This window comes from Gossypium raimondii, chromosome 3, assembly GCF_025698545.1.
Source record: "Gossypium raimondii isolate GPD5lz chromosome 3, ASM2569854v1, whole genome shotgun sequence".
In the NCBI taxonomy this organism is placed as follows: Eukaryota; Viridiplantae; Streptophyta; class Magnoliopsida; order Malvales; family Malvaceae; genus Gossypium; species Gossypium raimondii.
The window spans coordinates 55,919,648-55,933,245 of record NC_068567.1 but is presented as its reverse complement, the minus strand read 5'-3'; the positions used below and the strand labels follow the sequence as shown (position 1 = coordinate 55,933,245).

The 13,598-nt window shown below is 33.9% G+C and overlaps 1 protein-coding gene across 1 annotated transcript; it reads right to left on the bottom strand.

The window, feature by feature from the left end:
- Positions 1–10,605: 10,605 nt before the first annotated feature.
- LOC105794817 (hypothetical protein) lies at positions 10,606–13,024 on the bottom strand. The gene is made up of 2 exons (XM_012624164.2): positions 12,462–13,024; positions 10,606–11,734 (listed from the first exon to the last, which is right to left on the bottom strand). Exons 1-2 carry the CDS (start codon positions 12,840–12,842, stop codon positions 10,802–10,804), a joined length of 1,314 nt encoding a protein of 437 aa, XP_012479618.1. The 5' UTR covers positions 12,843–13,024; the 3' UTR covers positions 10,606–10,801.
- Between the last annotated feature and the right edge of the window lie 574 nt (positions 13,025–13,598).

Below are 13,598 nucleotides of genomic sequence, written 5' to 3'. Positions count from 1 at the left end.
TGTTTTTTCTTTTAAATCTTATATATTTATATCGGCTAAATAAGGCCTATAGGCTGGGCCAATTTTAAAATTATTTAGGAAAATAGGACGATTTTAAGGGAAAGTTTGTCTAGCTAGATGCACTTTTATTTAAGTTACAATTTTTGACTTTTTTAATATAATTAATTTCTTCGGTTAGATGGTTAACTGTTAGTAGTTTTGTCCTTGAGTCCTAGATTTGATTCTTCTCCCACTCATGTTTATATTTTTTTGAACCTAATTACTCATTCAAATAACATAATTTATCAAATCAAAATTTATTATAATCTATATTTGACTCATAAATATTAAATAATATTTACGAATTCACTCATCGAATTTGTAGTCCTGAAACTACTATTTTTGACGTCAACAATTTGTTCCTTAAATGTCTTACAAAAATAAGAGAAAATATAAAAGAAAATTTGATGTTGGTGCTATTTGATCTGTCAATCCATTCAATTGACTCTCAACCAATCACGTTATAAAACTCATCTTGCACAACTTTCAAGTAAGCTAGGCATACTATACCTATGGCGATAACTCGTATATGGTGTGGCTTTAAAGACATTTTAGCCCTTTACAATATTAACCTATACTTAGTAGGAGTATCATGCTCAACTAAAACTCTGGGACATACTATTCGCTTGTCGTACTTTTTCTTCAATTGAAAAATACTACGAGAATAAATTGTGAGATACTTCTACAACGGATACTTTCCGTCAATCTTCAGTTCACCAAAAGCCTGAAAATTGGCGAACTAACTACTTTAGTGCGCCAAAACAGGTAACATTCACATCTATACGCCTTATTCTAAAATCTGTCAAATTTGGGATGTGACAAGGCGGATGTTCTTTATTAGGGCGGCGAACTCCACCCAATCTATCGAGCTACTAGGTCACTATGAGTCCTTCCTTTAGTCGGACTCACCACTTGACCGTATCCCCGGTACTTCGCCATACCAGCGAACTTATCCTACATTCATTCCACATCCTCTTTCTTAAGGTTTCTGTTGACCTTTATTTGACCTGGTCATTCATTGACTTCCCTTTATGAACCCATTTTTTATATTTTTTTATTATCCGTCCAAGGATTCTTAGGACATACCTTCTTTGGTGGACTTGTTCGTACCAGTCATTGGCAGACTCTTTCTATCCAAACCTTAGTCTTGAATGACTTGTTGACACTTCCATGTTAAGTTGACCTTTATCAGGCCTCGCTACTATGGCAAACACATTTTCATTTCATCCTTTACTTGGAAGCCCGTCTGTCTCGTACGTGGAGGTCGATCTATCTCACTGAACCAACAAGTTATTGCCCATATGACTACACGGTCCTGTCATCTCATCTGCTCATTTCCTCCCTTCGAAGCTATCATTTTGAGGTTTACTTGCAATAGACTTTCCTCAATGAAGAATAGTCTTAACAGACATACTATCTAAGACAGTATCCTTATCTCGGGAGTGAGACTCCTATCCCTTCCACGAGAGTTGCTTCTTGGGTACAACTTTATTGAGCTCTACTTGGCGGCTCTTCATTTTGGATTCTCACTTGCAATCCTTGGATATTTCCTTTCTTCATTTCCACGAACAGGTCAGCTCTCGCCTGTTTTATCTTTCTTTAATTCTCGTTGGGTCTTTGCCTATGCCTTATTGACTTTCATCACTTTTGGTAAATTCCTCAAGTTCTACTTACTTTACTTGCGCTTCCCTTTAACTCTTTTTTCACCTACATGGGTTCTCATACTTGGCGTACTGGTAACATGCCTTACCTTTAATGTCCCTACGGACTATTGGTACCCATGTCCCAGTGAACTTTGTTGGCTGTCATAGTCGAGATATGATCTTATGTTCTTTTCATCCCATTTCCCTTGTCCTAACGGACTTACCCTATGTTTACTATCCCAACAAACTTACCATTGTTTATTGTCTCGGCGGATTGTCTAATTTGTGTTTACTGTCCCAGCAGACTACTCTGTTCCGCGCTTACTGTCCCGACAGACTTAATTTGCGAATTGTCTTCTACTTATCCGCCATCCTGACATACTATCAGTTGATGCAATTGAGTCGTTCATCCATGGTCTTACTCATTATATATGGCTGCCACATCATTTTTCATCTATAATCTTACACCGATTACCTTATACCTTATTGCCATGGCGTATTTCATCCATGGTCTTATGCCATATACCTTTACCATACTGTAATAGTGTAACACCTCTAACCCACGTTCGTCGCCAGAATAGGGTTTCTGAGTATTACCAAAACTTATCGATCAAGCAGACATAAATTTCATACACTTCATATCATATAATATTCAGGTCAGAACCAATTAATTTCATACATTTGCCCCTTATTTGAGCCTTCGAGGCCCAAAATACGCATTAGAAGCAAATCGAGACTAATTCAGAAACTCAGAGAATTTTTTGAAAAATATTAAAGAATTTCAACGTTGCAGGGTTCACACGGCCGTGTGGCCAGGCTGAGAGACACAACCAAGAGACACGCTCGTGTCTTAGACCGTGTGGACATTCGAAATAGGGACACACGACCGTGTCCTAGCCCGTGCCTATACTCGTGTAACTCTCTGACTTGGGTCACACGGCCAAGCCACACGCCCGTGTGCCAGACCGTGTGTCCTTTCGAAATGGCCTCGCACGCCCGTGTGCTATACGTGTGTCTCACACGGCCGAGTCACACGCCCGTGTGGGCTCAAAATGTACCTTAAACAACAAGTTTACCATTCCCTACAAGCTTGGGCATTAAACAATTCAAAAAACACTCATTTAATCTATTCAAAACACGATCAAACACATCCAAAACATGTCAAAACAGTTATCCTAGGTGCCTAACTAATGTACCCTCATTGGTACCACAATTATATCATCAAATTGTATCATCAAAGCATCATTCAAATTCAATTTATAAACATACCAAATTCAATTCATTTTTCCTAGTGCATGAGCACTTAATCATCAATTTAACATGCCATAATATAACTTCAAGCACAAACACATATTCATATGTATATATCAAACCAATATTAAACTTATAACCTCATTTATAATCAAACCACAAAATAAATATTATTTAGACACCCTAGGTACATGCCGACACAAAAGAATAAACATCACCGCATTTGAGATCGGGATCGTTGTTGGATGCTGAATCGGCGATAAAAAAGATTAGTACCTAACCTGCGCATGGAAAACAAAACCGTACACTGAGTATAAACTCAGTGATATTGCTATAATCTGAATATTTAAAGACAAGAGATTACAAATATATAATTAAAATATATACACATATTAATATTTAAAAATCATCACAACTACCATATACCAACTCTTTGAATTCATATACGATAGCATATCATAATTCATTTGTTTCACAATATCCCAATTCTCATACTTGCTATATAAATAGCTTTTCACAATTAGATTCACATTTCATTCAACAATAGCATTATCCATTCCATATTCAATTCATGAGTATATAACTCATATATTCCATGTATTTACAACATATTTCACATTTTATTTTCAATTCACTATATCACTTCCATTTCTCATACCATTGCCATTTCAATAACAATTATAGAACTTTATTATTTATTTACCTCTATTAACACGACTCGGACTCGAACGGATACACGAATCCAACCAAACACACCAATTTGACACCCAGTGCCTCATCGGATAATTTGACGTAGTAAATTAACATCCAGTGTCTCATCGGTTAAACTGAAGTAAATTGGCACCCAATGCCTCATCAACTCGAAGTCCCTGAACTCATCCAATCCTATGGCATGCCATCTATATCTGACTCAGCCCGATACAGTTAATAGGGTTTAATTTTACTTTCCAAATGCAACCAAAATTCAATTATCATATTTGCACATATATATATTCATTTCAATTCAATAATCAATACATTCATAATATATATCAATTCAATCCATTCAATCAACTTTAATTCAATTCAATGTCAAAGTGCCAAATACTCACCTCAACATTAACCATATGCATAAAATCAGAAATACAACAATTAATAACTAGTTTCGGATTATAGAAATACAAAACATAAATTCCGAGCTATTTGATGTCGACTTTATCTTTCCCCTTTTTAGTCGAGGATTCTGGTACGACGTTAGCTACGGAATTAAAACAATTAAAATTCATCAATACAACACAATTCAATTTCATATTGAATATTTCAATTTTTACTCAATATTTGCCTAATTTTCAATTTAGTCCCTAAATCAAGACTAACATTATTTCTTCACATTTAATTCTATATTTTCATTCAATTTCCACTTTAAACTAAATTTAACTCACTATTTTCACTCAAAATTTACAATTTATTCTACAATTCAATCCTTTTCATTTCTAACTTAAAATCTATCAATTTAATCCCTAATTTTAAAATTATTCAAGATAGACAATACTTAAAAACTCAATAATTTCTAAAATTTCGACATGGGTCGGGTAGTATTTAACACCGGGATTCCAAAAACATAAAAATTACAAGAAAAAGTGACAAAATTGACTAACCAATTAAACTTGGAAACTTTAAAACCCTAAAGCCCTTCGTCTCCTTTCTCCATTTTCTTTCTTCTTCTTTTTTATTTCTTTTTCTTTTTGTTTCATTTTGGTTTTCTTTTTCTTTTATTTATTTGTTTTATTATTATAATAATATATATACTTAAATATTAAGTAACATATTATAATATATATTTTAACTTAAAATTTTATAATAATTTCACCCTTATGTCGCCTCATTTATAAACTATGGCAAAATTACTTCTTTAGTCCTTTTAATTTTTTTCTTTAATCTATAATTCAACTTTCACCCTTTATGCAATTTAGTCTTTATACCTAATTACTCTTAATTCATGCAAATTCACCTAACCAAAACCTAATTAACTACACGACTAACTTCGTAAATATTTTTAATAAATATTTAAAAATATTTACGAGTCTGATTTACGGTGACGGAGTTTTAGAAATGCACTTTCCGACACCCGTGACTATCGGGTCGTTACAAATAGCCTCTTTCATCTATGATCTTACGCCATATACCTTATACCAGACAGTCATAACTCGTTCGTCTATAGTTTTATGCCATATACCTTATACCAGACTGGCATAACCTCTTTCATCTATGGTCTTACGCCATATACCGCTGTCATGGTGTCCTTCTAAAGGACCAATCGATACTGCCGTTGTGGTAAATACCATTCCATAATTTTATTTCCTGAATCCTCCTCCCATTACCTCATTTACACCACCTAACATTGATGTTTGAACACCACAATGTTCCCTCTGCAAGGTTCGGAGCTTCACTCAATGCGGTAACTAATGGGTTTGCTCCCCATTTCCCTTATTAAACTTCATCTATCCCCTTAAGGTTTCCGACAGACATGCAACGCATGTTCATATCATCATATTTCATGCTTATGCAAGCATGTCATGCTTAAACGACATTAAACCTAATAGTAGGTTTGGAGTCTTAGGAACTCACCTAAATAATTATCTTTTCCTTAGTTTATTCCTTCTTTTGAGCACCAGAGCTTTCATTCTCCAAGTAGTAGCTTACAATAAAAAATCTACTGGTTAAACTTATGCTACACCTTAAAATGGTTCTGATATCCATAACTTTATTCTACGTGCACAGGACGGTTAAGAACCTTACTTGCTTGTTAGTTTCCCTACTTTTCCAGCTCTTTCCTTATGAAGTATGATCCATGAAGAACCTTTCATGGCTACTCCTTCTTCAAGCTATCAAATAAGATGATGAACAAGAGAAAATGAAACAAAGTTCGGGAAGAAAATCATCACTAGGAGCCATCTCCCAACTATATATAACTCTTATCGTGCTTTTTCCAACCTTAGAAGATCCGTCCATTACTAATTATTATGTCTTCTACTAAGGAACGAACAAATTCCATCCTAATCAAACTAGAATTAGATCTCAATCATGTCCAATTCAGTTTCCAGCTTTCTCGTTTCTTCCAATTTAGATTGTCAACTTACAATTTCTTTCAATTTAGTCCTCTAATTATTTAAAATTTTCAGGTTATTGGAAATTCAAGTGTTACAGGCAGTCCGCTAGGAAAAATGAAGGATTAGGATTTGAAACCTAAGAAGCCAATGTCAGTTAGCCAATGAACGAAATGGGATCTCCTATCCAAGTTGGCGAATGGGGGGAAGAAAAAAACTTAGATAAGGTGTGTTCAGGTCTGTATTCCTCGTGAACCTCTACCTCGGTGAGAATTTGTGTATGCTACAAATTAAGTAGTCAGTTAGCAGTGGGCTTCAAGAAAAAAGGGGAAGACAAAGACACATTAATACAATCTGTTAATGACCAAGAGTGACCAGAGAGTGGAAAAATATTTTTTTTAGTGTTTTATTCTTTAAGTTTAAATTTCTTTACATGGCCATCATGCAAAAACTCAGTAAGTTCTATCAAACTTACCAACGGTCTGCTTTATTGCAGAAATAAGCTTTCACTTGGAAATCGCACGGAGGGCTAAGCCAAACTTCGCCAACTTGAAGGAAAAGGGATAGTCGTAACATGCGTATAGAGGGGTGCTCCTAAAGGTTATGCCTCAGAGCTTTAGTCAAGTCATAAAATTTTCGAGTTTTAAAGTCAAAGTATTAAATGAAGATTTAAAGCAACAATTTAAAAAACAAAAGAGATGTATATGCTAGTATAGACTATTGTGTATTGTTAATTAGTCGAGAACAAAATTCAAAGGTGTTAGCAAACTATTCAAGATTTGTATCATTCGGAACCCGAACTTGAAGAACGGTTTGGGTATGCGTGTTACAATATACTTACCTCAATGATCAATCAATCAATTATCATATATATACAAGCAATTAAATCTATCCCGAATCATAAAAGTACAAATCGAGGTTTTCACGTGTCACTCATCAACGATTTTTGCTTTCCCTTTTCCTTTCGACTGTTTGGTATCGTCGTTAGCTATGAATAATCACAAAACATATTATACAATAAATTTCCAGCCAATTCATAATCAAATACCAAATTACATAGATTTTACAATTTATTCAATTTAGTCCCTAAAATCGAGACGAACATAACTTTCAATTTAGGGCTTCAAATTAAAATCTGATTTCACCATAACTCATTAGGGACCTTCTATTTTCTATCCCTACTAAAATTTTATAATAGTTTTACATTTTATTCAATTTGGTCCCTAATGTAAAAAACTAATAATTAAGCTTTACAATTTAGCCCTTTTCATAAACTAAGCTTAATTTCTATCACATTTATACAAATTTATTTATTTCTCAACAATGATAGCTTTTAAAAATTTAACATTTTTACAAATTGATACATGGGCTAACTAAATCAAGCTCCCACGATAAAAAATTCATAAAAATCAAAGAAAAATGGCTAAAGACTTACTTGCAATTGAAGCGCCGAATGTGAAATACAAAAGCCAAGCTTTCTCTTTTCTTTCTAACGGTTTCGGTGGCTTAGGGGAAGAAGATGACAACTTTCCACTAAGCTTTGGTTTATATATTTAAGGGTATTTAGTGAGATCTACATTTTGATCAAAATATTTATGTATAACAATAATAAACAAGGTTTTGGTTGAGTAGTAAAATATAAATGTTAAAAATTATTGTGGCGTGGGTTAAAAATTAATTATGTTTACATTTTTTTCTATTTTTCATTTAAAAAGATATAAAATGTTAAAAGCTCTAACAAAAAAATGTAATTTACTTTGTAAAATAGGTGATTTTCAACATTACATGATTGAGTTGGTGTGATTAGCTCGTGACATTAACTCAGCCAAATGCTAAATGTAGAGTGTGTATGTGTGTATATAGATGTACCATTAGTTTTATCCAAAATAAGTTGTTGGGGCGTTTGAATCAAATAATTTCACATTGCCGGATGGAATATAAAATTCTTCATCAAATTAATATTGTAGGCAGAAATGGTGTAGAGGGTTGAGTTTGATTCTGATAGCAAGATAAGTTCGTATTTTTAATATATTTATTTTTGGCTAATTATCAAATAAAATGCTATTAAATTTAGATTTTTCTTATAAGATAAAATGCTATTAAATTTGGATTTTTCTTATCAGGAATGAAGTTGGTGTGCTGAATTCAAACTCTTACAAAAAAGGGCTAAATTGGAACAAAAAGCAAAGAGGAGGGCTTGATTGAAAGATTGAAGATTCAAAGATGATTGGATAAAGATTGATGGATTTTTGATATTGTTACAACTCTGTAATTAGTTTAAATTCTAGTTTAAATTTGATTTTTAAATTTTGAATTATTTAGTGATAATATTTAGAATTATTTAGTGATAATATTTAAGAAAAATCTAGCTAAATTTTAGCACTAAAAGTGTGTATAAATACCTAGTGGCTACAACCAATTAAACACACTTTACTTTTGACATTTAATAAATTCTTTATTTTTTTTCTTTTCTCCCTTCCTGCGTCACCCATATTGTGTTCTTTCATTTTTTTTTTCTTTAACTTTTAGCTTTTTGATTTAAGTACCTTCCAAGGCCCTTTCCCATCCCACCTTTCACAATTCCACAAAACCACTTTCAAAGCATGATTTTTTTCATGATTAACTAAATCTTTTTTAGTCTTAGCTCGGTTATCACTTCGACAAAGTAATCGTGAGATGTAAACCCACACTAAAAATCCTCTCAATTTAGTATTTGCTATCTCTCCGGTATATGAGATAGTACAAATTCGTTCCTCAAAGTTGATTCAATTTCAACTCAAAAAGCGCGCGTTGGGTTAGAATCGTTTGGCGTATAGTTGGGAAGTTAAGTCAACGGTGCTGTATTCAAAATCATGAGAACAAATTGGTGTGTTCAATTGAAAAAAGCTAGTTGGATTTTGACAAGGGAGATAGTGATTGGATTTAAACAACCCACACGGTTGAGGCTGTTAATTCGAGTTGGGCTTTTCAGATTGCAAGGCTGTCGAAGTCTTAAATTACGGGTACGTGCCAAGTGGTTAGAAATTCGACAAGGTTCGATTTGCAGGTGATACTGGGATCGAATACGAAAGGAAGAGTTGGCGGTTTGAAGGATCCTCGATTTCTATAATCAGCTTATTGTTTGGAAGAGAAATTTTGTTTCAAGGATCGATTCAAGATTGGAGTACACCTAAGCTTAAAAATATATTTTATTTATCCATTTATTTTATTTTCTTAAATTCATTTTTGTATTTTCGAATATATTTTTATTTTATTTTATTTTTTGTATTTACTTATTTTATTATCTTAATCAATTTAAAATCCCCATTTTTATTTTCCAGTGTTGCAACGCACTGGTCGTGGGCACAACTATTACCGCGACTACAATTCTGGTCATGAGAAAATGCGAAATTAGACAACCAGTCATTGTGAATTAGACCCTACTACTCTATATTTCAATTTAGTATTATTTTTTTGTAAGAATTTATATTTGGTGGTTTCGACGCCCATCAGATTCAGTTAGGTTTTTTGAATTTTTCGAACTATTTGTAATAATTTGATTCAATTTAGTTTTTTATTTTTCTATAATAATTTTGAGTTTTGAGATTATCTTTTCAGGTAAATAAAAATATCCTTAACTATTATATAGTATTATTAAAAATACTATTTTTAGTATTTTTAAATTATTTTTACAATTTTAAATATAAATATATCTTTTTACATCATAAAAATTTGTGATAATGATTAAACAAAAAGCGTCTAATACCATAATCTAAATCGATTTTTCTTTTTTTATTTTCTCAACCTTAAACAAATGAGGTTTAATAAACTAAGGGGCCAAAAGGGGAAAAAGAAAAAAATTAAATTAAATTAGGGTAAACTAGATCCAAGGTCATCATTAGTAAAATTAGGTTTTGGTCACTCAATTTTAAAAAGTTACAAAATGGTCGTTGAACTATTTGAAGGTTTTCATTTAAATCACTAGGCTGTTAAATTCATAAAACAACTTTGAACGTCATAAGTTTGCGAACCAAAATCCAAAGAGCTTTCTTCTCCAATCTCCGACATTGACTATCAAATTGACTTGGATTTAACGTATGTTCTTCTAGTCGCCGATGGGTACTAGTCCACTATACTGATCATCAAATTGTCGCTTAAAACTCATTAACCAAACTTAAAAAAGAAAAAAAAAACACCTTAACCACCTAGTGACTTACTTAATGAAGACTTCGTATGGTTCAATGACCATTTTGTAACTTTTTGAAATTAAAAATAACCAAAACGTAAACTTACTAATAAATTAGTGAACTTTAGTGCAATTTACCCTGGCTTTTAGATCCATATTTAATGGCTTCAAGTTCTATGGCAAAGCATAATTATTTAACCACATGATTACAGCTGCCACTCTGCAGGTTGGATAGATGAAATTAACGGAAGATTTAGCGTAATTTTTTAACCACATGGTTGCAGATTTGTGTATGATTAACTCGATTCTTCCAAACTAATCTTCAATTACCGACTATATATGAGATCTGCACCAAACTTGAGCCTGTCATATAAGCCACTGACCTACAAAAATCATCAAGGAAAGCCTAAAGCCATAAGAATACGCGAAATAACACAATATTAAGAATGAAGATATTCATTAACATTCGGCTGGCGTGCTTATACATTAACTCTCCATTCTAAAAAGCTCTATAACATAAGCGTTATGGTTGATAAAAAAAAAAAGAACTCGGGGAACTGTATAAACTTAAAAACTACTGAGAGATACTCTAGTAGCATAGTCAAAAGCGGTTCTCTTCAGCCCTCTTGGTCCAAGCCCTCTGGCTGTGATTTTACTCTATAGCTGCGACCGCCTTTTGGTATAACTGGAGTACCATTGGCGGCGCTTACTTCTGGTATATCATCTTCTGTTGCATCATCTTCACCGGATTTGGCTGCGCCTGCAGCAATTCCCACAGGGAGTCTTTTTGGGTGCAATGACTTCTTACATTCATTTTCTTTCTCCTGAACCTCACTGACATCACATACTAGTTGAAGGATGCCTGGTTTTCTCTTTGGGATGAAAGTCACCGACTTTGGAAGATCACAAGGTGCATCCTCCTGCTCTGACAATGATTCTGTACATTTAGAACTTGGAGCAAGCTTAAGGACGTCCTTCCAAGCTTGAGCATTAGATTCTTCACCAAATTTGCTTGATGAATCAAAACTGTAGCGTGTATACCTAGAAGGATTCCGTAAATAATCTGGAACGGCTCTATCATTTTCAGCAGGTAGAGATACACCGTCTGAATCTTCAGAATTCATTAGCAAAATGCCTGTTGGATGATCCTCAGATTTTTCAAATTGCTCTTCCCAACCATCTTTGCAAGCAGAGTCAAACCGCACACACTTTCGTGGCTTGAAACCTGTACCACTGTCTTTCCTTTTTAATATAGACCTCAAATGGCAACCATTATCAGATGCCTTCATATCTGATAATTCCCTAATTTCTGAATTTGACCCATCACAATAATTGAGCTTCTGAGCTTCTTCATCATCTTCTTTCAGCCTGATTCTCGCTGCCATATGATTTGCACAGTGGTCCTTGTTACTAGTGGTATGGTTCAATGCTCTTTGAAGGATATTATGAGAATTCAAAAAGGACCCATGATCAGCAATATCACTCATGTAAAGGCGTTCACCAGCATTTTCTCTGCCTGAAGCCACTTTGTCATATTCATCTTCCTCTTCCTGTGACATTTAGTAAACAAACTTCAACTCAACTGCAAATAGATTGAAGGAGAAAAGGAAGAGGTGGGGAGTGATCTGAAGACAAAAGAAACAAAACCACAGGTACTCTGTACACAAAATATTCATCAAATTGTTTGACAACTATATTAAACAACTAAGAAACAATTTCTCTCCCGTAGTCAATATGTACAAAAGCTTTTTATTGGTATTTTAAGCTAGAGACCAAAAAAAAAAATTTCATGCGAGAATCATTGAAGTCAGCCTCAATCACACTGTATTATAGGTAATTCAACACAGTAAATGCATGTTACTAAGAAGTTTGAACCATGTTCGAAAACTATTCCAGATGTACCTGATGCCTTCATTCCATCCATATAAAATGGTAAAGGCCAACGGGTTTCTAATCAGCTCAAAATAAAGGGTTCTTTTCTCATTATTGATTCACATTACATATAATTTCATCCTAATGTCAAAAGAGTAACAAACGTTCACATAATCCCATATCCAGGCCGAAACGCTTCTAAGTATCGGTTTAAAAGTTCACTTACCAGCCCCTGATGATCAAAATTCCTTAACCTAAATACCCAGATAATTTTCGTACAAGAAAGAATCAATAACCAAACGGATGTAAACGATTAATAACAAAATTAATTAATAAAGAATTTTATTTAAAAAATAACATATGTATACACACACAGTCTAGAAAACGAAAGAGGTTGTAATATACCTCATTGTCGAGAGTGGAATCCATTCCAAGACAAGATCTGATTTCCCACTCATCTCCATATTCGTCGATTTTTCTACTATGTGACTGACTCGAACCTCCGTCGTTGTCGTCGTCGTCATCACCATCATCGTTATCGAGATCATCCTCCGTTTCTTTGCGTCTCCCACTCCTATACTTCCTTTCCTCCTTCAAGAACTCGTCAAACGACGAGGAACACAACGTATCCTCTCGATCGGCTGCGGATTCTCTCCTCCATTCTCTCCTCTCGACCTCGGCGTCAGAGAGGGACCAGAGAGGCGGCCGCTGCTGCTGGGATGAAGACTGCGATGATTGGAGAGATCCGAAAATTTTTTCTACTCGAAGTTTAAAGCTATCGTCCATGGAATGGCTGAAGTCGGCTTTGGGGACTTTTCGTTGAGGGCTTTCCGGATTTTAATGTTTCGAAGGAACACCGCCTTTGCTGAGAGTTTCTGTTTGGTAAATTTAATTTGAATAATTTAAGTAGAGAGGAGGATGAGATTGAACCGTTCGTATGGAATGGAACCCAATCCGAGTTGCTGCTGCTGATTGGGAAATTCCTTCCTAATCCAAAGATTATAAACTTGTTCGTCTCGGGCTTCAAACTGAGTCCGGCCCAACCATTTCTTCTAATGATTTCTTTCTTCTCAGTTCGGTTTGGTTAGATTTATTATATAATTCGATTCGATTTGATTTAATTTAATTTAAAGATAATAAAATTTGAATTGTTTAATGGGTATGGATTCCAATCGATTCACTTCAAATAGAGTCAATTTTTTTTTTGTTTCAAAAGTAGCTGTGCAAGACATGGTGAATTTTTTTTATCTTGAATAGTGGATACGAAGCGATTATGATAATTGTATGCCCCGTCTTGACTCGCTTCACTATATAAATTATTATTTTATCCTTGTATATATAAACTATTAAAAAGAGTAAAATGTAATAACATAGAAAAAAAATCATATATTTTATGTTTAAATGTCTCTTTTTGAAGAATTATGTTTGAATAATTATTTGTCTTTAAAAAGATTGAAAAAATTAAAGATAAGAAGCTAAAATTAAATTGAAGCGGAGCTGGGTGGGGTGGGGATGGATACGTCCAACATCTGTGGAGGTGGT

What these genes read in the sequence shown, in the direction of transcription:
- LOC105794817 (XM_012624164.2), bottom strand. Translation starts at nt 12,842, where the DNA reads ATGGACGATAGCTTTAAACTTCGAGTAGAAAAAATTTTCGGATCTCTC. An exon ending in ATTCCACTCTCGACAATGAG is followed by an intron (nt 11,735 to 12,461) that starts GTATATTACAAC and finishes TAAATGTCACAG; the next exon opens with GAAGAGGAAGATGAATATGA.